The 27164-nt window shown below is 40.5% G+C and overlaps 1 protein-coding gene across 1 annotated transcript in view; it reads right to left on the reverse strand.

Annotated features, from left to right (window-relative positions):
- DEPTOR (DEP domain containing MTOR interacting protein) overlaps positions 1-27164 on the reverse strand; it is a 142327-nt gene that overhangs the window by 78064 nt on the left and 37099 nt on the right. Inside the window, exons 2-3 of the mRNA XM_081070913.1 lie at positions 24797-24975; positions 23657-23780 (exon numbers count right to left, since the gene is read on the reverse strand). Coding sequence (XP_080927039.1) covers positions 23657-23780; positions 24797-24975 — 303 coding nt within the window. The remainder of the gene's footprint in view (positions 1-23656; positions 23781-24796; positions 24976-27164) is intronic.

Below are 27164 nucleotides of genomic sequence, written 5' to 3' on the forward strand. Positions count from 1 at the left end.
CTTATGAACTGTCCTATAACCCAATCGTAGAGATTCCCCCACCTTGCTTTCTCCCACCTTTATATAATTTTCCTGACATTCCCTCTTAATTCCGAATGTATGAAAGGAACTGCAAAACTGTCCTTCATCAGAGCATTTAAGTAAGATCTTATTTCCCAGCATGCTGTCAGTTGGGCTCAAATAAACTAAAATAAACTCTTATAAAAATTCAAAAAAAGAAAAAAAGGAGAACTGAGTTGTTCAGGTAACAGACAGCACCAATTCTGGGACAAGTGAGTGACGTTATCCTGGACCTTCCAGCCCAGGTGATCCTTCAGCAAAAATCGGAAGAGATGATACATCATTTAAATAACTAAGTTTGAGGGTGATACGTTTTGCAGGATGAGATAACATTCATATCAATGGGCAATGGCAAAAAGATGTGAAAACACACAAAAAGAGACATGCCACACCACTCAGAAAGTACTGTAGGAACAAAGAATGAATACTGGAAGCTCCTGGAAATAAACTGCATGCAAGAAAGCCACATGGAGTTGGTCCTGGGAGCATACAGTGGTGATAGGAATTGTTGTGCAGGGTGTCAGGCGGGGTATAAGGTGGGGTCTCTGCTCCCGCTCCCCACATAAGAACGCAGGACACGGTAAGGCCAAAAAGGAACACCCATGGAGCCATAGATAGGGGAGTCAAACCAATATATTCTCGCTAGGTGCTGGGCTGGAGACACAGGAAGCAGGATCTACCTAATCTGCTTAACAGCAGTCCACGCTTGCCAGCCACCATCTTCTTGCTAGCCCCCATTCTTCTTGCTAGCGTAGCCACAGCAGTTATATTAGTGGCCAATGGCCTACGGGTTACAGCTGACGGCCAACTAGCCACAGCTGATGGCCATCTGATCACAGTTGATGGCCATTTACTACCCGAGCCAGCACCTTTCTATGTGAGGCCGAGAGCCTGGAAACTGCTTTTTGGGGCTTTGTCCCCACAGAATCTACAAAAGACAACTAAAGGGCCCACGTGCATGCCCAAATAGGAATACCACCATTTCTTGATTTCTTTTGACCCTCAAATAAGGTATTTTGGAGTGAAAATAGAGTAAAATTAGCACCTCAGGAGCTTTCCAGTTATAAACATTTCCTCTAAGAAGTCACTTCTGGTCCCACAAACCTGGGCCATGTGCCACTTCTCAGGGCTCCCCTGCGTCCTTCTCTGCAAGGCCCTTCTTAGAGCCCTTTTGAGACAAATGTCCTTGTCTCTGTATTTCACAATTGTTTCCTATCACAATAGTTCTCAAATGTATTTGCAGAATGAATAAATGAAACTCATTTCTCTGTACTCCTTTGCTACACATTATTATCCAAGAGTATATTAAAAATGACCCCTGAGGATGACCCTGTGTGGAGATAAGGTGAATTGAGAGTTTCTGTTTTATTGACACTCTCCATTTATGATACAGACACAGAGGCCTGGCCTCTATCTCTGTTTCAAACCACTCTGTCCCTTCCAGCTCAGCGATTTTCCTTTCAGGGTGTGGGGAGGACAAAAGGATGGAGGTTTACTTGTTGTCACTTCTTCTAACCAGAAAAATGATGTACCAGCCCTCTACAGCTCCTGCTACGTAGCTGGTGGCCTCTGGACAAGTCATTGTTTAGCTGCTGCTGCAAATATATGCTTTGAAAAAAGACCAGTTGGCAGGCCTGCCTGGGTTGGTTCGGCTTGCCACTGAAAACATGCCCCACCACACTTAGCTCTTCCTTATTTCATTTCCTCTTAAAGTGAAATAATGTCCCTTTCCAGGTTCCTCTGCTTAAGACAAAGCCTTTCACAGGATTTAATTTTAGGAGTAATATGTAGTCACAGTGTTAAAGCAAGAATTTGACTTACTACTTGTTCCAATTATGTTTTGCTATGTAACAAGCTACCTCCAAAATGTGCAGGCTTTAAAACGCCACTATTGAATGACATATTCCATGGGTCGCCTGAGGCTCAGCTGGGCAGTTCCTCCCTCACTTTCGCTTGGAGTCACCCATGCAATTGCAGGCAGATGGTGGCTGGGCTGGATGTCCAACCCTGCGGCTCTGAGTCAGCAGAGCCTCTTCCTCCAGTGAGGCAGGCCAGACACTGAAATGCAGAGCTCCAGAGGAAGAAAGCAGATGCTGCCAGGATTTTTTTACAGTTTTATTGAGACATAATTCACTTACCATACAATTAACCCATTTTACAGGTACAATTGAATGGTATTTAGTATACAGAGTGGTATGACCAACACTACAATCCATGTTAGAACAGATTCATAACTCCAAAAGGAAACCCCATAACCATTAGCAATCACTCTCCATTTCCCCATTGCCCCATCCCTGGGCAAACACTAATCTATGTTCTGTATCTATAAATTAGAGACTATCCCCATTCCAGAGAGTTCATATAAACAGAATCACACAACACGTGGTCCTTTATGACTAGTTTCTTTCATTTACTACAATGTTTTCAAGGTTCATCCATATGGTAGTATATATTAGTATTGCATTCCTTTTTATTGCCAAATAATATTCCATTGTATGGAAATATCACATTTTGTTTATCCATCCGTCAGATGATGAATATTTGGGTTGTTCCTATTTTTGGTTATTATGAATAATTCTTCTTTGAACATTCCTATACATGTTGTTGTGCAGACATTCATTTTCATTTCTCTTGGATATACATCTAAAAGTAGAATTGCTAGGTCATAGGGTAACTCTGTTTAGCCTTTTGAGAAACTACCGGACTGTTTTCCAAAGTGGCTGTACCATTTCACATTCCCACCAGTAAGGTATTAGAGTTCCAACTTCTCCATATCCTCACCAACATTTGTTATCATCTGTTCTTCTTTATTAAGGCCACCGTGATGGGTGTGTGATTTTGATTTGCATTTCCCTGATAATTAATGACACTGAGCACGTTTTCAGGTGCCTAATTTGTCCATTTGTATATCTTTGGAGAAATGCCTGTTCCGATCTTTTGCCCATTTTACAATTAGATTACTTGTCTTTTTATTATTGAATTTTAAGTGTTCTTTAGATATTCTGCATGTTAAGTCCTTTATCAGACATATGATTTGCAAATATTTTTTCCCATTCTCTGGGTCATTTTTTTCACTTTCTTGATGGTATTTCTTGTAGCCCAAAGTCTTTAATTTTTATGTATCCATTTTTCTGTTTCAATTTATCCATTTTTTTCTGTTTTGTCACGTGCTTTTGGTGTCACATCTCAGAAACCATTGCCTAACTCAAGCCCATGAAGATTTACTCCTATGTTTTCTTCTCAGAGTCTAATAGCTTTAGTTCTTATATTTAGTTGTCTGATCCATTTGGGGTTAATTTTTCTACAAGGCCTGAGGCATGGGTGCAGCCTCATTCTTTTGTATGTGTGGATCCAGTTGTCCCAGCACCATTACTTCAAAAGTCTATTCATTCCCAGTGAAATCTCTTGGTACCCTTGTCAAAACTCAATCAACTATGCAATGCCGAGGCTCAGAAGATACAGAATGTCAACGTCCCTGAATTACATTTGTCAAAGCCATCATCATATACATGCCAGACTCAAAGGGAGGGGACATACATGCCACGTCTTCATGGAAAGAACAATATGCTCATATAGGAAAAGGTAGAAATGTTTAAGGTCATCTTTGCCGACTAATTTCAATATTTATGGCTCATTCACAGTTTTGTTCTCTTCCTCATTAATTTAATTTTTTAAAAATTTCCTTAAAGTGTGGGATAGTTTTAAAAGCATGAGCTCTAAACAAACATAGCTTCAGATTCTAACTCTGCACCCGTGTTAGCTCTATGACTGCTTCCCCAAGTGTAAGGTGGGGATATATCCTCCTTGTGGGATTGTTGTGCCGCCTAAGTGTGACAATGCATGAAATGCTTCAATCATGGTGCCGGGTACACCATACGCACTGACTACACTTGATCGATGATGATGATGATAACAAAAGTTTTCTGGAGCCATTATTCGATAAAATCAAACACTTCTCTCTGTGGCAAAATGAATCAAGGTTCTGGGTGTATTTCTATACACAAGCACAATAGGTCCATTTCATTAGACATGAGAAATATGTATGATGTGCTGAAATGCTTCCATTTTATGGAACAAAAAAATTTTTAGTCAGAATTGTCCTGTGCTGGCCTATAATCATGCCATAAAGCCACACACCTTATAAGGTGTTAGGCATTAACAATACATACTCACCTCCTGCAAGGACTTACCAGATTGTTATCATGTTTCTGAGCTGACTTCAACCTTTCCTGGATATGTATCTGAGCCAGATTTCCCAGACTTACTTTAACCCAGGGGGAAGGCAGCATTACAATAGAAGGAACTGCTACATTTCGGGGCCAGTACAGGAATAGAAATAAGCTGATAGCAATCTCGTTGTAGGTTGAGAGAATATTCAAAAAAGCTGGAAAGGCTCTATAGAACGTGGGAACATATGTGAATGGTATACGCTACTTCACCCAGGGAGTAGCTTATGAAAAATGTTTCTTAACTCTTAATAGAATTCTTCATTATTCAAATTACTCCCCAGAGAGAATAGTTTGTAACTGAGGGAAAATGTTATCAATAAAAAAGTTATATTAAGGTTAAGTTTATGTTTAACCAGATGACTTGTTCCTCACAAAATGCTTATATTAATATCAATGTAATAAAGTAGTTCCCAATGTATAAATTATGTATTTAGATGTATGCTTCCAAAACACACTTTGAATGTATCACATTGACTTGTATGATTAGCAAGAAAGTATTAATTAGGGAGAAATGCTTCTATGAGCATTGGTATTTTTGAGTATGATGCTATTATCTACAGAACAGATGTCATACAGATAAATTGACATAATTTTCACAATAATTAGGTTTGGAACTAGTAAACCAAAAGCTGTTTGGTTAATATTTATGAGTAAAAATATCACATCCTGGAAAAGGTGAGGGAAAGGGAGAAAAAATAGCATTTTTCACTCTTGGCCAACAAATATCTTTTACCTTCCTTCACTTGTCGCCAAGTTGTACACTGAATTGAACATACTCCTTTTCATGTTAGCTCCTTACTCAGTCTATTCCCTCACATCTCCCCTCCTTCCTTTCCCTGAAGAAATCCAAACTACTCTTCATAAAAAGGGGCTCACTCTACAGTGATACAGGCTGTTCACTGCACCAGGGAACCTAGCTTCCGGGGAAAACAACAGCAAAAACCCAGCCCCAATTTTCCAAGAACAGTCCCGTGGAGGTGAGAGACAACCTTAAGGAAAAGTCAAAAGGGTGACTGGTTCTCATTTACATAAAGGTGATAAATGAGATCCTGGGGCTCTGTTTTAAAAGGCTAGATTAGGTACTACTGTAAAGTCAATAGTAGGATTTACATATCCTCTTAGTTTATAATGCACTCTACTTACCCCTGTAGCTAAACTAGAAACTTCTGAAAGATAGACACTGTGTCTTAACTGCTTTTATTTCTTAGAAAACCCAGCCCAGGGAGGGGTTTATATATATTAGGTGCTCAATAAATATTTGTTCATCAACTGACTGAAAACTAAGACCACCACAAGCAACAGTAATGGAGTGTGTTATTTGTCTTTGAAAGATAAAATCCTTCCTCTTTGCTTGCTATTTCAAATTTGTTGGAAGAAAAGCAGGAACTTTCTTAATGCTGGTTTTATGCTCTGAAGAGACTGATATCCTGGAACCCAAGATGTAATTTTCACATCCCCCATGGTTTTTAGTGTTGCGGTATTAAACATTTTCAGAACTTGAATCAGCTTTAGATAGAAGCCAAGTGTGGAGTCCAAGTCCATGGCTATCCTAAAAGGCTACATTCAACTATGGTTTCATAACCGTAAAATTGCACAAGGAGAGAAACTAAGCACTTTTACGCTGAATTTAAAACAATTCAAATCACTGTGAGCCGTTTCAAATAACTGTCAAGGGAAGCTGGTTTTAAAACATATTATAAAAGCTTTTTAAAAGGGAATGGTTATTATTTATTGTGGATGTTTCTATAATTAGCAGAAAATAGAAGGATTTGCTGCGAAAAACAAAGAGTGGGTAAAGAAAAAAATTAGAGGGGGTAAGATGAAGTAATGAAGAAAAATTGAAGACAATACCAATGAGGGAAAATTAAATGAATATATTTAAAAGAGGCAAGAAAGAACAACTGAACACAATGAAAAGTAAGGACCATTTTTCTGCAGGATAATGGGCTAGGTGACAGTAGGACCACTTTGTCCTACATGTTTGTAGAAGTAGTATGAAAGAAGAAGGGAAACAGCTTCTGCAATTTTTTTTAACCAAGGTTTGACATTGTATAGTCATAAGACTCCCTGTCTTAAAACAGATTTAAAATCACTGTTCTAATACGTTTATGGTCAATTTATTTTTGACATGGATGTCAAGGCCATCCAACGGGGAAAGAATAGTCTTTTCAACAAACGGTACTGGGACAATTTGAGTCACATGCAAAAGAATGCAGCTGGACCCTCATCTCATACCCAATACAAACAATAACTCAAAATATATTAAAGACCTAAATGTAAGAGATAAAATCAGAAACTTTTTTATAAGAAAATATAAGGTTAAGTCTTCATGATTTTGGATTTGGCAAAGGATTCTTAGACACCAAAAGTACAAGTGACAAAGGAAAAAAATGAATAAACTGAACGACAACAAAATTTATAACTTTATCCTTCAAAAATACCAGCAAGATAGTGAAAAGACAGCTCACAGAAGGGGGAAAAATATTAGCAAATCATACGTCTGATAATGGATATCCATCCAGAATATATAAAGAACACTTTAAGATCAATAATCAAAAGATAAGCCAATCTAAAAGTGGGCAAATGATCTTTACAAAGTCCAAACAATATATACAAATGGTCAATAAACACATCAGAAAATGCTAAGCATCATTAGTCACCAGGGAACTGCAAACAGGAACCACAACGAGATGCCACTTCACACCCAGTAGTTGGTTAGAACCAAAGTCAGATACCGTATTTGCCGGCGTATAAAACGACTGGGCGTATAAGACGACCCCCTAACATTTCCACTCAAAATACAGAGTTTGTTATATACTCACCGTATAAGACTACCCCCTCTTCCGCACACCTTCCACACACCAAATAACTTTCAGTTTAAAATTTGCATCATACTTCTTTCTTTTGGCTGGTGCCATGATAGGGATGATAGGGGTTTGACTGGTCGACATTTTCTATGCTGTACTGTACAATGGTGCAGTATTGTGGTTGGCTGTATACAAAGCCTGATTTGATTGGTCCCTGCTCCCTGTTTGCCCGCCCTGTCACTATAGCAGTCTGGTCCACCCTTGCATCAGCATCTCCCTGGGACCTCACTAGTGCGCAAGTGCGAGTTCTTCAACATTCTAACAGGCACCATGATAGCGCAAAATCGCGAATCTTCAATGCATATGTAAAGAAATATACGGTAACCCGAATTTACCACACTCGCAAAATCGCACACAGCCGACCATACACCCAGTATGGTATTGCGATTCGCGATTTTGCGCTATCATACTGGGTGTATGCTCGGCTGTGTGCGATTTTGCGAGTGTGGTAAAATCGCATAACAGCAAAATCGCATAACAGCCGAGCATACACCCAGCAGCGCTGCTGATGCCTGAACGGTATGTGGAATGAAGTGGGCGGGCATCAGGAGGCCACTATGGCACGGGGCAAGCACTATGGGAAGTCTATCTGAAGTGTACCTGGCGTATAAGACGACCCCCCCACTTGGAGGCATATTTTTCGGGGCCAAAAAATCGTCTTATACGCCGGCAAATACGGTAATAACAAATGTTGGCAAGGATGTGGAGAAATTAGAAGTCTCATACACTGTTGGTGGGACTGTAAAATGGTGCAGCCAATTCAGAGAAGTCTCGCGGTTCCTCAAACCATTAAATATGAAGTTATGCTATGATTGAGCCATTCTACTCCTAGGAGAAATGAAAACATGTCCACAGAAAAATCTGTACACAAATGTTCATAGTAGTGTGGATAAAAAAGGAACCGCATACTAAACCCAACAAGCTTGCGGGGAAGCCTACATGATGGGCCTTACAAACCCACACACCAAAAGTAACCACATAGGATGGTCTGAACATAAAAATTCCTAAAAGTGGGTCATGATGGGTAGACACATCCTAGGCCAGTAGCTTCCCTGACAAAGGTCAATCTTTACCGTAGTGAGCCTGTCTATTGTCTTTTTGTATCTAAGATAACATACTCCTGGAATGTCAGAAGTCTTCTTTTCCAGACCCCTCGAGGCACAACCCACCACACCAGAGCACAAGACCTCAAAACCCCTCATTGTTATCTGGTTCCCCGAATACCATCTTTATGTGCTGCAAACGTGAATTATTAAGTATCGTGTACTTACCAATGTAAATGAACTATGTCTCTCCGTTTTTACTTTTTATCCAATCCCAGAGATATTCCCGCTTTCCTTTCTCCTAGCCCCTTAATCTAACCCATGGATTTCCTGTAACTCTCCTTACATCTCCTCCTTTGATTATAATGTATAAAATAAGCTGCAAAACTGCCATTCTCTGGAGTATTTTCTCAATCCAATGAGATTTTGCTTCCTGGCAATTGTCACTTGTTTGGCTCAAATAAACTCATAAACATTCTCTACAGGACATTTCTTACATCGACATCAATACTGTTCATTACTGTCAAAATGTAGAAACAACCCAAATGTCCATCAACTGCTGAAAGTGAAAATGTCATATATCCATACAATGGAATATCATTTGGCTATAAAAAGGCGTGAAATACTGAAACATGCTACAATATGGATAAACCTTGAAAAATTATGGTATCCATGTAAGAAATGTCCAAACCTGTAAAGAATTTTTATGAGTTTATTTGAGCTAAAACTGAATGATAATTGCTGGGAAGCAAGATCTCAAATGCTTCAGAGAATGACTATTGTTTCTTTCATACATTTGAGATTAAGGAGGAAATAATAAGGAAGATGACATGAAGGTTGGAGAAAGCAACGTGGGAATGGGATTACAAGATAGTTAAAAAGATTATGTGTTTCCTTAGGGGTGCTTATTACAAAGCTGTGTTAACCTAGGTGCACAGAAACAATGGACAAGGCTTCACTAAGGCAAAGGTAAACCTTCTACTAAAAAGTTCTATGCTTGAGGCCTGACTCCCCACCATGACCTGCCCAGTTAGGAATTTATGATCAGATCACACTATGAGGTTACTTTCCTAGAACACCTTTTTCGTCCACAACACTATATTAAAGAGACCAGTCACAAAAGACCAATATATTATATCATTCCATTCACATAAAATGTTTAGAACAGAAATCCATAGAGGTAAAACGTAAATTAGTGGTTGCTTTGGGATGAATGGGAAAATAGGGAAATGATTGCTAAAGGGTACGAATTGAAGGGATGAAAAGGTTCTAAAATCATGGTGATGGTTGCACATATCTGTGAATATACTAAAAGCCATTAACTTGTACACTTTAAATGGGCCAGTGGAGTAGTAGGTGAATTATATCTCAATAAAACTGTTAAAACATCACTACTTTGGTCATTTCATTTACTCATTCGCTAATTCAATAAATATTGATTGAGCATCTTCTATGTCTCAGGAGATGCAGAAATGAAAAGGCCCTTGTCCTTAAATTGCTTACTGCCCAGTGGGGAAGCAAACGTTACAAACCTACCGTGTTTCCCAAAAATAAGACCTAGCTGGACAATCAGCTCTAATGTGTCTTTTGGAACAAAAATTAATATAAGACCCAGTCTTATTTTACTATAAGACCGGGTATAATGTAATATAATAGTGGGTCTTATATTAATTTTTGCTCCAAAAGACGCATTAGAGCTGATTGTCCGGCTAGGTCTTATTTTCAGGGAAACATGGTATGTACAAGGCAGATAAATGCTAAAACAGAGTAAGACATACATACAAAATGAAAAAGAAGCAAGGAACGAAATCCCTAAGTCTACCAGAGGGAGCTTCCAAGCTCCAAGTTAAGAAGAAACGGGAGTTGGCTCTGGCAGTGAGAGGATACAGGATCCAGGAGCAGCAAGTACTAGAAGCATTATACAAGGAGAGGTCAGGAGAAGCGGGTCAGTGTTAAGTAGAGTCAGGATGGGGAAGGGGTGGGGGTGAGAGGGACCACAAAGTAGAAGGAGAGAAGCCTGGGTCTAAGCAGCCGTCAGGTCAGAAAGGCTTCAGATCCTAAAGGTGAATCGAGTGCATAAATTCTGAGCTCAGGTGAGTCATGAAGATAACAAAGATGGCAGCAGACTGGTCCTTTTGTATAATGATGATCAGTCCTTCTTTTGCTTTTTATTATGGCCATTGTGCTTTCAGCTCAACAATGAATTATCAGCACTTAACGAGGACAGCGCCCTGGGATGGTCACTGGAAATACAAAGAGTCAGTCAGGGTTATTACTCTGGAAGACCAGGAGAAAGCAAGGTAACTAAAGTTCTTTAAAATGCTCTTATACACTTGGATTTCATCCATCTGCTGGAAACCAATAGGGAGCCCTTAGCACCAAAGGACCAGCTGCTAACCTCAGTCTGGGGGAAATGGGATAAAGAAACACATGGCAAATGCTAACAACCTGCTCCGGTCTCTCTGTCTCTGTCTCTGTCTCTGTCTCTCTCTCCTTCAGGCTGATTGGAAAGCTCCTCTATAGATATGTTAATTGACTAGAGGAATTCTGCTTAAGGCAAAACAGCCCTTAATACAAGGAATTTTTGCTGAAGAGGTGGAAAAATGTGTGTGAAACAATAACTTTATCAAAGACATACAGGAAGCTCAGGACAGACTCAACCAGGAACAGAGATTTGGAGACGTTGTGCTCTTCCTAGGATCCCACCTCTCCCCCCATCCCGCCTCCTTTCCCTTCACAGAAAAGACACTTAAACTTGCGGCACTCTCATGATGGGTTTGAACTATTGACAGCTCCTGCCTTCTCCATCAATAAACCTTTCCTTATCCCAAACTCTGATCTCTTCAATATTGGCCTTTTTGAAGTGCTGAGCACACAAAACTTGAGATGCTTATAAAATTTGATAGACAGGAGAGCCTTCAGTATTTCCGAATCTCTGTGTCCTAGTGCAGGAAGGAAATAGAAGGATAAAACAACACCCCAGAGCCAAGCAAGAGGAATCTGGGAGGGAGCTGGTTGACTGACTACCTTCTGCTCTGCTCGTGCCTATTAGCACAAACTGTTCCGGGGAGACTGTGGCAATGTGAAGCCGTCCTGGGTTTGAATCTCTGAAGTGCAATTTCCAAGCTGTGGTTGGGCTTTAATCCTGTTTCTTCTTGTATATAATGAGGATAATAATGCTTACCTCAGTGGGGTTGTAAAAATTAGAGCTAATCTGTATAAAGCAGCTAGCATATCAACCTGGCACAAAGTAGCAGTGAACAAATGATACACACAGCTACACACGCACAAACTCTCTCTCTCTCTCTCTCTCTCTCTCTCTCTCTCTCTCTCTCTCTCTCTCTCTCTCTCTCTCTCTCTCTCGTTGACCCGTATCATCTCTTGTCAATCCTTGTCAGGTTGTGATACTCGATAGTTAGTGTGTCCCTAGGTAGACAGGGAGGTCCCTGGTGGAATAAACAAAGACAGCCATATCCTAAAACACTTTTGAAATCACTCCTTCGCTCCAGGACAAAAGGTAACAAGGTCTTGAGGTTAATCACAAAATTTCTTTTGGCCTGACAAATGGAGCTGATCTGATAGATAAGAGTGGGTTACTTTGCTAATTCCTTCAGGATGGGCAAACAGAATAAACCTGGTAGACGAATTTTGTTAGAAGGCATCAGTTCCCTTCTTCAATCAGCTCCCTTCCCCAAACAGGCAAGGGAAGGTATAAAAGTAAGAGCTTTTGTATCAGTCAGGGGGTCACCCCAATTCCGGACTCCCTCCTGCTTGGGAGCTTTGACTCTTTGCTTTCAAGAAACTATCCTTTTAAAAAAGACTCTTTGCCTCTCCTGGGTCCGTGTTTCCATTCTTCTGTCTCACAAGACAGGATCCCGGCCCACAGCCAGAAACTGCCGACAGATCCAACATCATCTACATCATTTGGGAACGCACAGGAAAAATATTTCTCTATCAGTTGGACAACAGTACAAACCAGCCAGAAGAACCAATTCCAAGCCATTCAAGAGATAGGTGAAACATTTTTCTAAAAAAGCCAAAGAGTTCAATTACTTAAAAGGACATTTTACATTCTAGAGAATACTAACAATGACACAAAAGTTAATTTTACTTAGGATATTAAATTACAGTACAATATAGAGGACAATTTAAAAAAAATACTATTTGGGTGGTAGTTCCATAATTTTTCAGGGTGTGACAATTTGAGCTGCAGGCTTCTGGTATGGGTATTTTATATATATTACACTTCAACAAATTTAACTAATAAAGTCAAAAATGTTATCTGGATTGTCTTTCTCTGGAGTCTTTTGTTAGGGGTCCTGAAATTAATTAATGCCTTTTGTCAATGTGGTGCTTCTTTTCATTTGGAGGAACAATGCCTTTGCTTAGACGCCCCAGCTCTTGTGAAGAAACCTTAAGTAGAGTTGTTTTCGTTTAGCAAACAAAACAAGAAAAACAACAAAGCAACTATACCTCCTGGGGAATCATCTCTGCATTTAAAGACAAAGCCAGCCACCTCAGGAACCCCGACACAAAGCCTGGGAAGAAGAAATACCCTCCTCCCTTGCAAACTCCCAGCCATGCCTTTCACTGCTGTCACTCCTACACAATCCACTTTTACTTTGCTTCCATTCCTGCCTCTTAGAAGGGCCTGCCCCCTCTTCTACTGTGTATTTCTTTTTCTCACCTTTGTCTCTCTTGGCATAACCTCAGGCTGCACCAACTTCCTTGATCCATTCACTCTAGAATCTCAACATTTAAAAACAAACAAGAGCTATTTCCTCTAGAAAAGACTCTGGGTTCTTAATCTCTTCCAGATGGAATAAAAATGACACTTGCCCTAAACCAGTCATTGGATTCAAAGAATGCTCTGTGTGATATTCAATTTCTACAGGTTCACTCAAGGAAGTTTTTTAAGTTTTAATGCCAACTGTGGGAAAGTGGAGAGCCTGCACTCTGGGTAACTTTTGGCCAGGCGCACTCCTGCGCAACAGGAGTTTTAAAGCATGTTACGTAGCCTATCTCAAGTTCACTTTCCTTACCTGTAAATTGATGGTAAAAATCTCTCCCTCTTAGAAGTGTAGGAAGAATTCACTTAAATAATGCATGAAAATATGTAGGATGGTGCCCAGAGCACGGAAGTGCTCAGTAAATGATGGCTATGATTATTATTCTTATCTTTTCAATGGTTTTGATCAGAACCTACAATGAGTAAATGGGATCAGAGTGACCTTAGAATGGCAAATATCTACTACTGGTTTTTCTCACATTTGAATCTTCCACAGGTTAGAAAAGAAAGGAGCTGCCCATTGACTTCTTTCCTAAATAATGACCATGTGTTAATTTATCTATTTGTCTCTTCAACCAGCATTTCTTGGGTCCATGTTAGATGCTGGACATTGAGGCTCCAAAGCTGGGTGTGGCCTCAAGGTCCATGACCCCAAAGAGTGTCTGGAGAGACTGAAATATCAAACACAAGCACCTTGGAGATATGGCTGCTATGTTTGCTGGGCTAGGACCCAAGGTGATGCAGGAGCAGAAAAGGAGCCAAAATAATTCATTCATCATCCAACCATACTCCATATTGGTCCAACAATTCCTTTCAGTTCCCAGGGAGGCCTCACAGGTTCTTTCCATCAGGGTCTCAGCAGGAAACTGTAAGAATGTGCACATGGGCTAATAAAAGGTAGTTTGTAATAACAATAACAATAACAATAATAATAATAATAATAATAATAATAATAAAGCTATGGAAAGGGTTAAAGGAAACTCAAAGGGATGGTGAACCTCCTCGGCTAGCAGGCTGCTGGCTGAGATCAGTAACTTTAGGCTTAGGGAGAAAGGGCAGTTTCCAGAACCTAAACCAGATACAGGTAAGGAAAAGGCTTCCTGACAGGAGCTGTGGCCTTCAATAGCTGGGAGGGAGCAGAGAAATAAATGCTCTGACCTCACTCTACTCCCTCCTACCTCCTTTCTACTAGTGCTTCCCCCTGACCAGCCAATGGCAATGGAGCCTGTGGATGCGGTCCATATTGTCAGCCTCCTGAGCCCACAGCAGGTTGGAAAAGGGTGGAGAATGGACATGGAGGACAAACAGAGACGCCCTGAATAACAACGGAGCATTTTATCACGCTGAATATACCTCTAGCATATAGAGGCATATGTTTTGTACGCAACTCGGGTACCACAAAGATACTTTGACTGTAGGTACTTTCCCTCACATATTAGAAATAGAACACGTCCTGCATGAGATGAGACTCCACTGAACTTGGTCTCTGGTCCTCACAACAAGTCTGTGAGGAAATTTATGCATTTTCTTCCCGTTTCACAGATGGAAATCAGGCTCGAGAAGCCTGAAATGTCTCTACACGTGGCAGGGAAAGAACTCTGACACATGCCTCTCCAACTCCAGAAATCTTAAATGGTTCTACCGAATTAAAAAGTAACTACAGAGATCGATTGGCAAAGTCAGTGTTACAGAGACTTGGTTGGTCGTCCTGCGATTACACAGGATTAGGAGAATTGGGCAGAAGTAACTAGTACAGCCAATCTCCATCAATGAATCCAGTCTACTGTTGGAGCAGAAACCTGTTTACCTCTACCTCATCATTTCTAAATAATCAGCCAGAGCTAGAAATCTGCAGACGACAATCTAGGGCAGAAGACTTCTGACAAGCACAGCTGTCCCATGACCTGCTCTGTGTGTGAACAAAGCTCTAATAGTATTGCCATTTATTATATAGGATGGGGAAGAAGAATGTGGTTTCCAGAACCAGACTCAAGGACTTGGTATGAGCCAGGAGACGAATACTTTTTTCAGACCCATTTAAAACTCTAGTACGCTGTGTATTGTTTACCATTATTTGGTGGCATTCATTACTGCTGTCGCCTTGCATTGAAGTTATAGAATCTGTGCAAAGTAGAAGCCACAAACTGAAAAACAGTTAAGATCTTGGGCTCTGGAGCTGGAAACAAGGGTTTGAAAGGCTCCACGTGTTTTCTGGCCGTGTGAAGGTAAGCCAGTTAACTCACCTCTCTAGCCTCAATTTCCTTATTTGCCAAAGGGAAAAATAACAGTATTTATCCCATTGGTTTATAATGAGGCTTTAGTCAGACAACATATGTAAAATGCTTGATATACAGCAAGTACCAATAATGCAATATGTTTGCTGCTTTCCCTATTATCATCAGCATCTTCAGGCTTAATTAATCTCTTAGTCTCTTCAGCTCCTGTTAAAGAAAACAAAACAAAAAAAAAAACAAAAAAAAAAAACACCACAGGCCCAAAACCTAGATTAAATACCTCACCTAATTGCAGTTTCAACCTTTCCCAGAAACATAATCTTAATCAACCTGTATGGAATTTTCTGGTCAAGCACCAGTAAGATAATCTGTCACATGGGCCCTCTCCATCCTCCATAGAAAGAAGAGATAATCTACATGATAAAAACCCTGCCTCTCTTCTTCCCACAAAGAAGAGATGTCCTGCCTCCCCCCAAATCCTTTCTTTTCTTTCACTATTAGCTCGCTTGTCCCCACTTCTTCCTATAAAAACCTTCCATTTTGTACAATCTTTGGAGGTCCCGTCTAGTTACTAGACTGGATGCTGCCGGATTCATGAATCACTTAATAAAGCCGAATGATTAGATCTTCAAATTTACTCAGTTGAATTTTGTTTTTTTAACAAAACAAAAGCCTTTTTAACAAAAGGCTTGTTTCATGTAGTCTCTCCAGTTTAGGACTCCTGATGGGCAAATTATTAAGTCTTTTAATCACCCATCAAGCAAAATTCTGCAATTTTGCATGGCCTGCTACAAAGAAACTTAAAAAAAAAAAAAGAAAGAAAGAAAAGGAAAGAAATAAAGAAGGAAGGAGATGGTTAGGGGTATCCAAGAAGGATGTAGTTCTAGCTCAAAAAGTTCCCATCACTCTACACAGAGTGGCACATACAATGAAACAATTTAAATGTTTGTTCCAAAATTGCTGTTAAACATCCTGTGAGAAGAGATGGGGGACGTTTAGGGGGGAAGGAGAGGGTGGTGGATGAGGGTAAATGGGATCAAATATATGGTGATGGAAAGAGAACTGACTCCGGGTGGTGAACACACAATGGGATTTATAGATGATGGGACACAGAATTGTACACCTGAAATCTATGTAACTTTACTAACCATTGTCACCCCAATAAACTTTAATTTAAAAAAAGAGAGAGATGGGGGCCCTTTAAAAACAGCATAGTTTCAAAACTTTTAAACAACTACCTTCTTTTCTCAAATAAAATCCTTTAGAAAATTCCAGTTTTCAATTTCATGTTTATAACAAAATTTATTTACAAAAGTTAAACAGTTTTTTTTATTTAAAAAGTTTAAGTTTAAGTTAAACTTAAAGTTAAACAGTTTAAGATAGTTTTGATTAACACACAAAAAAGTAGAGAGAGAAATAAGAGAAGTGGGGAGAATAATTGTTCCCCCCATGATCAACTACAAAATCCAGTTAATTTGTGCCTTTTGTTTTAGTTGTTTGGAGATAATTTTCCATGGGTCTCTCACATCTCTTCCTACCTATTAAGCAGAACCACTGACAACTTATGTTCTATCTTTTCAAGAAAGTTTGCATAATGAAGATTTGGAAGATAAAGGCAGTGCCTCCTTTCAGAGCAGAAGGGCAGAGTTGCTTACTGTCCAGTATAATAGAAGTCATGTCTGCCTCTGGGCCAGAGAGCAGGTTTGCTTGAAGACTATTACAAAAGATTCAGGTTCCACAAGCTTGGAATTCCTCTTCTATAACCCAACCCAGGCCAGTATCATCTAGACCTCGCTATGCTATTCTGTGGGAACTAAGGCGTGGGAAACTGGTTCCAGAAAATGAGGATAGTTTAGTTATTACTGCTGCTGAAGGTAATAAATTGTCCTTTGTCCCTAACCCAGGGGTCTCATGTCTTCTGCCAGCACTCATGAAATGGTGGCAAGCAAACTTGTTGGCTTGCAAGTAGGGTAAAATCCCAAGACTCTTAACAGTTCTTGTTAGTTATACTGTATCAAAGTCAAGTCAACCCTTTGATACAATTGTATCAAAGTCAAGCAGTTGCAAAAGGTAACAACTTTAACCCACTTACATTGCAATCTTTGGACACTCTCCACATAAACCAAGAAGGCAGGAAATGTTTAGTCTAAGATTCTATGAAGCTACTAATTAATTGGGCAGCACAAGTAAACAATGAAAATGTTGTGCATAATATTTATGTTACAAGGTATTTTTAGTAAACTTGGAAAAATAATTAAAATGTAGTTTGAACACCAAATTTGAATCAATTTGCCAAACTCAGGATAGCAGTTTGAAAAGCATGTCTACACCAGAGATGGAACGCGATGAAGTCAAATGCTTGGAGACTTTTTTCCTCTTACTCCAGCTTGATGATTTAGGGTGACATCAGTCATTCAACTTCTCTCTAGCTCATGTCCCCCATCTCTACAGTGGGATTAATTGTGCCTACTGGGTATAACCCACAGAGTTGTACAGAGGATCAAACGTGTTGGTGTATAAGTTGCTTGGTAAACTCTGAAGGGGCAAAACCAGGTAAACCTCTGGTTATTGCTGCTTGTCATTAAAAGCAAGCTCCCTGTAGCTCTTTCATGGTACAAGCTCAGCAGCTCATCGCAATCACAGCCCGAAGAGGCCTTTGTTCCTTCAGCAAATATTTATTGTGCCAGGCACTGGGAGGGAGAAGGAAAAAGATCCCAGGGGCACAGGGTAGAGAAACCTCTGATAAGATTAAACACACAAAAGGGCTTTAGCCCTTTACATACAGTTTCTCCCTTTTATTTCTCTTCAGTCCTATGGACAAGAGGATATAAAGAAAGCAGGGGGAACTCAATAGAGATCGAATCGCACACAGGCATTTAAATCAATTCTTCAATCAGGTCGACACTCAGAGGCAGAATAAATAGACTGCTAGTGGCTGGAGAGAGAAACTCCTGCTGTTGAGAAAACCAAAGGCCTTTTAGATGAAAAACTAAACTAATGTTTTTATGAACCAGACCTAGAAAGTTTTTAACTCCATATTAAGACTGATGTTAAGGTAGAACTGACAAGTCTCCTCTATGTGTCTGAAGATGAAATGAAGGTTCGTATGAAATGTACATTTCAACTAGTAGTTTTAGTAAGGAAAATCCAAATTGTACCTCAAACTCATATTCTCTTTTACAGCTAATTCTGTTTATCAGTATACAGCACACCTGATAATCCTGAGTTCAACTTTTTCTTAAAAAAGATCTATTTTAAATGCACATTAAAACCAAAATGAGATGGAGAAAGGGAGAGAGAGAGAGAGAGAGAGAGAGAGAGAGAGATTTTGCTAACTGCTGAAAGATAATCAAGTTTTGTAGCTTGGTACATGCACCCCAAATATCTTCTGCCACGTGAAAACAGGGTACACAGATTCCATGTCGTTCCAGTTACGGATAGTTATCCTGCTTAGAAAGGCTTTACCTGAAAACTGAAACTTGTACTGCTTGAAAGAATGTGCGGTAGGCTGAGGTGCTATGTGTGTGGGGTGTCTGTGCCCACGCAGCATTAAGTGGGAAACTCTTAAGCTTCTCCTGGAAAGATATCATGACTTCTTCTTTATATCTTCAGTCCACAGTGAAGGTTTGACGAAAGTTTGTTGAAGGAAGTGTACTGTGGCCTGGACAGTGCTCAGATTAATTCCTCAAAATGACAAAGTCTGGGCCCTGATCCAGCAGCACACTTTGTCTCTCTCATATTCCTTTCAAGCCGGCAGCAGGAGACAAGCAGTAGGATATTCTGAGCCAGGCCTTGTCCTGGGTGCTTCTATGTATTCGTTCATTCAAATCCCCACAAGAAAGTCTATGAGGTCGATACAGTGAATGTTTCCATTTACCTGATGGGCAAATGGAGGCCCAGAGAAGAGAAGCCACATGACCCAAGGACCAGAGCCAGGATTCATACTCAGGTAGCCTGGCTCCTAGGCTCTTAACCACTATGCTAGGCTTCATTTTAAAATAATATAATAAGAATCATAGGTATCATTTACTTATATTGTTATTTGCTATTCTAATAGCAGCAGCTAATATTTCTGGGGCTCTCACCGCTCTGTGCCAAGCCCTATGCTGAGTATTGTACAGACCACATTTTATTTAATTCTTCCAACTGTCTTCCCAAGTGGGCCCCAGCCTTATCTCCATTTAAGACTACAGCTCAGAAAGGTTCAACAGACTGCTCAAGGTCACAGGCTGCAACTTGAGACCAGGGATGTGTGATTCCAAAGCCCACACCGGCGCTCACCTACGACACAGGAAGATTCATGTCACCAGCTCACCTGGAACGTTCCTCACATTGGGACAACTAGAAAGGGCCAGCTTCTGACCTTGAACTACCCCTCATTGAAGTACCTCTGGGTTACGGCAACTGGCATGAGAAAGAGACTAAGCCGTAGCAGAGTCACTGAATTTTGTTCTGAGACCCGGATTTGTGCTAGAAAATAGCTGACTGAGAAACACTGACCATTACAGGTTCGAAAGCCAGGGGGCCCCAAATATCAGCAGGGTTTAGCAAAACCACAGTCAGAAACCACCAAGTTTGACAAAGTTCTATTAATAACACAGAACAAACAAACAAGGGGAGAGCAAAAAGCCAGCCCCTCAGAGCTGGTGGGAGGTTGTGGAGAGAACAGCAACCTACACACCTGACACCCTCAGGTTTCAAGTGAGACCCCCGTTCCTCTTAAACGATATGACTTCACTGTTTTGGGTCCCAGATGCCATCCCATAATGCCCCGTCTATTTTATATCATTATTTACTATAAAATATCTAATGGAAGCTGTGAGGAACTTAATTTACAAATAAAAGGCACTGTTATTTTCATCACGTTTATAGAACACCATCGAGATTTACCATGAAAGGATATCATTTCACTCTCTTTTGCCAATGTCTACTTTAGAATTCTGGAATATTCTCCGTAAATTTTTTACAGAAAATTCCATATTTACAAACTCCTTGTTACATTATAAGATAACCTACATTTTGTAGTCAACATTGATTTCATTCATTTAATCTCCACTAAAGGAAACAAAAAAGATTTATTAATAGCCTAGTAGCAATAAGTTTGGGCTCTGGGCTCTTGGGTTCAAATCCTAGCTGTTTTTTTACTAGTGAGTTGACCTTACTCACTACATTGCCACATTTTTCTCATCTATAAAATGGATAGTATCTAACTAGGGGGTATTATGATGATTAAATAAAATGGATAAATCAGGATGTCTAATACACAGTTAGCAACCAACAACTATTATCCATTGTTATTTTTTTAAAAGGAAAACAACAAAAGGAACATATGTATTTTACAATACTTTTCACAAATGTTAGACATATCCTAAATAAGAGTTCTGACTAAAATAATATAGGAAAAAACTTGAATTCTAAAATAAATAAAGTATTTGAAAAGATGAGCTATGAACAAACCAACTATGAATTTCTTATTGTTATTTAAAGAAAGTATCCAAAACTTACAAATTGACAGTATATGTTGAGATTCATGGGAAAATGGCCAGGGGTACAAGGAAAATGCATAAAAAATAATTATGTGTGAGGCATAAAAATAATGACACTAAACAAAAATGATCAAATAGGGAAACTGAACCATCAATTTCAAAGGCCCCAAAGTTTGTTCCACACTTGTTCCAGCAACCAAAAGTAGGGGCCTTTGTGAGATTTGTGAGGTGGCAGCTAGTTCATGCAAGGTTAAGTACTAATTAAATGCCTTTTCCTAGTGCTAATTTCACAAGCAGTGTGAAGAAATAAATTTACTTGGAAATTGAGACGCTGAACCCTACTGACTGGAAAGCCAACTGCACACAGAAAAAGCCCAGCAATATTGATCAACTCATCCAGGGATCCAAGAGCTCATTCATATGCTTTTCAGCAAATATCTAACCATCTGCAATTGGCTAGGCACCTGTGAAACCATCAGAAATACAAAAAAGGACAAAGCGGTCCCCACCCTTAAGTTTCATAATCTAATGCAGTAAACAAAGACAGAATCTTAATATGGCTCTTTGATGGGCAAACACACAGTTGTGGCACCTAATTCAGTCCTAAGGGGATATGGAAGGATTCCCAGAAAAGGTCATATAGAACATGAAGCCAGAAAGAGTCAGAGTGAACTAGGGAAAGGGATGAGAGTAGCATGAAGCGTCTTCTAGGCAGAGGGAACAGCAAGTGCAAAACGCACATCAGAATGCCACTTCTCTGCTCTCTACTCTCCAATGGCTTCCCATTATACTTAATACTCTCAATTCCTATCATGGCCTTAAGGGTCCAAATATGATCTGGCCCCAACTCATTTTCCACTATTCTCCCCTTACTTCCTCCTGCCTTCTGGACACTCTGGCTTCCTTACTGTCACAAAATATGCCAAGCACATTCCTGCTTCCAAGCCTTTATCCTTGCTGTGCCCTCCATCTGAGACTCTCTTTCACCAAATATCCTCCAGGCTCACTTTATTCAAAGATCACTCTTCGGGGACCTCTTTCCTGCCCCTTCCCCCATCTAAAATACTTCACTACCTTCAGTAAGTCTATTCTTATTTCTAGCACTGAAAACCACCTGTATTCTACCACATTCCTCTTTGTGTGTTATCCATTTAATGCCTCTCTCTTTAATTAAAATGATGGGGGCAGAGGCTGTGTCCAGCTGTGGTTCAGGACACATTTCCAATGCCTACAGCTGTTCTTGGCATGTGGTAAGGGCTCAGTACATTTTTCTTGTATAATTCGTGAATTGATAAGTGGCCAGAAGGCCGACAGGAACATTGGCTGGTGACATAGTTCAGTGTGAACAGCACATAAGGTATAAGGGGAGAAGCAACAGAAGGTGGGGCTAGAGTTGAAGTCTGTTTTACAGAAGGTATGACAATGTTCTTTCAACTTTTTTTATTTTTGTCTTGCCATTATACCCATCCCATTAGCAAACCAGTTTTCTACCAGACATTTTCAGTTATTGCTAATCCTAACCCCCGCAGTGTGGTTACCCAGAGATAAACTGTAGCTAGAGAAGAGGGTCAGAGAACCCCCCAGCTTCCTTCCATGGAAATGAGAAGTGTGTCTTTGACAACATAGAATCTTATAGTTTGAAGGGACCACCATGGTAAATACCTAAGACCATCTAGAATTTTCTAAAAGGAACTAAGAAAGTAAAAGAAAACGGCAACAAAACATGTATATACACTCAAATAGACAAATGGAAGTGTTGATGGATCCCTTCCACTCAAATTCATGTGAGTCAGGGAGATGGGGGTTTTTCCTATACTTTGATATAGAAAGCAAGTGATAGGAGACCTAGTACATATTGGACCTTAAGTGGTTGGACAATACCAGCTCCAGAAACAGAGGTGAATAGAACTAGGACAGAGACAGAGTATAGGAGAGACAGAATGGAGGGTGGTCATCCATATCATGTTAAATCTGAAATGGTTTTCATCAGTGGGGTCTGACAATATACCAGAGTTACTGAGCTGAATACTTAGTACATGACACAATTTATTCTTTTAATTTCCACAACAGCACTAAACACCTAGGAGGTCATAAAACAGGACACTAGGGTTTACAAAGGTAAGGTGACAGGGCTAGAAGTCAAACACTGTCTGCCTCTCAATCATCCTGCTACTTAATCTGACCACCTGGGCCGCTCTTCCCCAAGCACCAACCCATTCATCATAGTGTAGGCTCAGGCTCTTCCATATGATAAATGCCTGTTTGTATTTTTTTGCATGCCTTTGTTTATAAACAGCACAGCCACAGCTAAGGAGGGGGTGCCATTGCTCCTGCACAACTTTCTCTAATGGTTGCGGGGGGGGGGGGGGTAAAAAACAAACAAGGAAGGAAGGACGGGAAAGGGAGCACAAAAATAGCAGATCAGCTCAGAGACAGACCACTGGAGGGGATTCAAGACGCACCAACCAAATTCTCTTCCAAAGGGCTCAGAGATTCTTTCTCTTGGACCATCGTACTATCTGAAGTTCTCTAACTACTCATCTTTTGATCTGAACTTGAACGTCCTCTGTCCTTGACACTGTGTCTCTAGCCATTCATAAGACTAAACCTCCAAGTTATACAACAGCATTTAAAAGAGAAAGAGCCACGGCATCATTTGATGGCAAACATCAAGCTCCAGCCTTTTATTTTCACTTCTGGGGTTTTGTTAAATCGACCTAAATATAAAAAATACTATTTAAATAAATTCTTTATTAAGAATCTCATGACTTAATTTCTGGCACGGAGAGAAGCAAATGAGTGAGGAAGTTTTCTCATGATTAAAGGAACAGTTATGTAACTATCCCACATGGAAGAGCCAGGCTGAAGTCAAAACGATAAAAGACTAAAATAGCTCTGCTTCTGTCTACACGTTGAGAGTACACTGGGGGATTTCATGTGTAACATACTTCTCATAGAGCCTCTGTCCTCTCATGAAGGCCTTCACCTCATTGTCCAAGGGGAAGGTGCCGTCATCCTTTCTAAAGCGGTAGAAGAGTTTGACGTCCTTGAATTCCTTATGCTCATCACACACTGAAACACAATATACAGAGAAAGGCAAATAAGAAAAAAATATATTATTTAATCAGTCAAACTAAGTTGCGAATTCAGATTTGTTTTTCTCCCTAATTTCTCAAGCACACGACTATATGATGTAATACATGTATAGTATTTAGCACAGTAGCGGGAACAGAGTAAGTGTTCCTATTATTAGGTATCACCCTCATCATCTATAAAAAAATGTCTCAAAATTCAATTAATCACTCAATCCACATACTCTTCTTGAGCATGATATTGGGGTAGGCATCAGCCTCAAAGAATATAAAATTGAACGAGATAGAGAGAGATGGCAACATGTAATTAAAATATGGTGTGACAGGGCAATGAAAGAGATGATGAGATACTGCAGTGGGAGTCCAAAGAAGGCGTACCTGGTACCTCAGTAACCTAACTTTGAGGAATGGACGCTTCTCTGAAGAGTCTGCATATACGTGGAGACCTGAAGAATGCATAGCAAATGGGCAAAATGAAGAGAAAGGGCATTCCAGTCCAAGAGGATACCAGCATGTGAAAGTTCTTGGCCAGGGTTAGGGATTTCAAGGAGACATGGGCCCGAATGTTCACTGAACCGTTGAAGAGTGACAGCAAAAACTTGGACATAACCTCTAGGCCCATCAGTTGCAGAATGGATGAGTGTATCATGGCGTAATTAAACATGGCATACATAGCAATAAAAATGAGCACACAGGAGATCCACTATCATTGTGACGACTCTCCAGTACAACGTGTGCAAAAGAACAAACGGGCATCTCTATATTTATTTAAAACAATACATGTTGCTAAGAGGTGCATATACAGAACAATATAAGGAAGTCCACAGAAATGAACCCACGTGCCTCTTGGAGGGAGGAAGGGAATGCAACTGAGGAGCGGTACACAGAGGAGACGAAGTAAAATGTTTTATTGTGTAAATGGGTAGGTTCGTATCTGGAACAGAAGCTGTAGTCCTTCATCTCTCAAGTGACTTTGACTGTCACCACCTTACTCACCATGATGAACGATGCCCCGGTCGGCTAATTTCTGCATGAGTTTAATCGCAGTCTCTCTATCAGAAGCTTCTTTGTGCTCAATCAGCCAGTCAATCAGTTCTTTCGCGACGAAACAGTTTGGGTAGGTTTTGAGATGATGTCGTCTATCTTTAATAACCTTTTCTTCATGCAGCCTGAGCCTGGAAAGACATTGTGGCAATCACTTCAGGAATTCTGATGACAACACAAATTATTAAACCAATCCCAGAGAGCAGTGACAAAACGGAAGCTCTAAACACACCAGAGCACCATTCAAATATCTTGATGTCAGTGGGTGATTTCCATGGTGACATAACCCAGAGGCCCCAGAAAGTGATTCCACCCTCAGATCCAGAGGTGATCCAGGTAAGTGGGAGGGAAAAACAACCATAGACAACTTAGAGCTTTCCTGCCACTCAGGAGACAGAGAAAAGCTCTCTCCCCACTACCCTGCCTCATCCCTTCTCGTTATCGCTCTACCAGTGTGGGCTTATGGCTTCCATCAACCAACGAACAAAAACTCCAGCTGGAACCAGGTACTTCCTCTTCATCACAGATTGCTCAGGGTCCACCATATTTGCATGCATTCATTCATATGACGAATATGAATGAGTGTCTATTACCTGCCTGGTAGGCATTTCTAGGCATTAGAGACAAACATCAGAAAATACACAAAGATCCTTACTTTTGCAGGTCCCGTTTACAGACAGGCAACAGTCAATCCTTTTGTGAGGCTTACTGGGTACCAGCAGCTGATTTGAGCAGGTTATGTTGATGGAATCACTTAATATTCACAACTTCATCAGAAGTTACTATAGATTTCTCTCTCGCACTCTCTCGCTCTTGCTCTCATTTTTTTTTTTTACCATAAAGAGAACTGAGGCCTCAGAGACATAAAGTGACTTGCCTAAGACCACACAGTTAACAAGTAGTGAAAGAGATTTGAACCCTGATGGCCTCACTTCTAAGTCCAGCTTTCCAATGGCCACATCATGCTGCCTCTAGCTAGGAAGGGATAAGCGAAAAGTCCAGGAAAGATGGAGTAAAGCTGTTGGACAAATACAATATATTTACAGGCTGATGGATGATCATAGGGAAAAGTGGTTGACACAGAGCCTTTCCTTATTCCCTTTAGAATTCAATGATTTTTTCCCAAGAGTCTTGAACTTGCCTTTAAGACAAAAAAAAAAAAAAAAAAAAAGTTTCTTCCATTTGTCTTCAGCGGACCTTGCGATCCCAAGGGTTGCAATTGTGACTAGGGAACCGCATGGGCTGGAGCTCTGAGGCTAAGCTTCTCTTCCTTGCGAGACACTGTTATAGGCTGAACGGTATTCCCCTAAAATTCATAAATCAAGGCCCACAACCCTGGTACCACAGAATGCGACTATATGTGAAGATGAGAGCTTTTAAAAGGCAATGAAATGGAAATGAGGTCACTGGAGTGGGCCCTCATCCAATATGACTACTGACTTGATCTGAAGAGCACAGGACCCAGACGCACACAAAGGGAAGACCGTGTGAAGACACAGGGAGAAGACAGCCATCTCCACGTCAAAGAGAAAGAACTCGGGGGGGGGGGGGGGAACCAACCCGGCCAACACCTTGATCTCAGATTTCTATCCTCCAGAACTCTCTAAGAGAGGAAATTGCTGTTGTTTAAGCCACTCCGTCTGTGGTACTTGGTTACGGCAACCTGGGCTGATGAAGACACCACCTGTCGAAAACTGAAGTCTCCTGAGGAGTCTGGGGATGAAGGGCTCAGCTGGGGCATCAGCAGGGGGGAAGGAGAGGAGGGGAGACATGCCAGAGTCCTAACAGCTGTGAACTGCATAGAAAGAAAAGAACCATTCTAAAGGAGTCCCTAGTACATACCCAGGATTGCAGTCAGCAGCGTCACAAATGCCGACTTAACTAACTGCTGTGGCATGAGTGTTTGCATCCCCCCAACATGGTGAAATTCTAACCCCCAAACGTCTAACCACTATGCTATACAACGGCAACTAAAATAATATCGAACGTCAACAGTAATTGAAAAACAAACAAAAACAGTTTTTAATAAATAAAAAAAGAAAGAAATACAAAACCCCAAAAGGTCAGTTATGAAGAAAAGACTAGGATATGAAGACATGGCTCTCTTCCTGACGCGGTGAGTAATTCCAGACGATCCAACTTCTGAGCATCGGAGTCTCATTGGGAAAATGGGGAAAATGGTACCCACCTTGATTACCTCCTCACACTGTCACAAAGCTCATTAATAAAGATAAAAATAGCATTTGAGCCCTTACTATGTGCTAGGCTTAGTTTTAACTGCTTTTATTGGCATTGATTCTCATGCCAGCTCCCTGAGGCG

This window comes from Rhinolophus hipposideros (assembly GCF_964194185.1).
Source record: "Rhinolophus hipposideros genome assembly, chromosome: 13".
NCBI lineage: Eukaryota > Metazoa > Chordata > Mammalia > Chiroptera > Rhinolophidae > Rhinolophus > Rhinolophus hipposideros.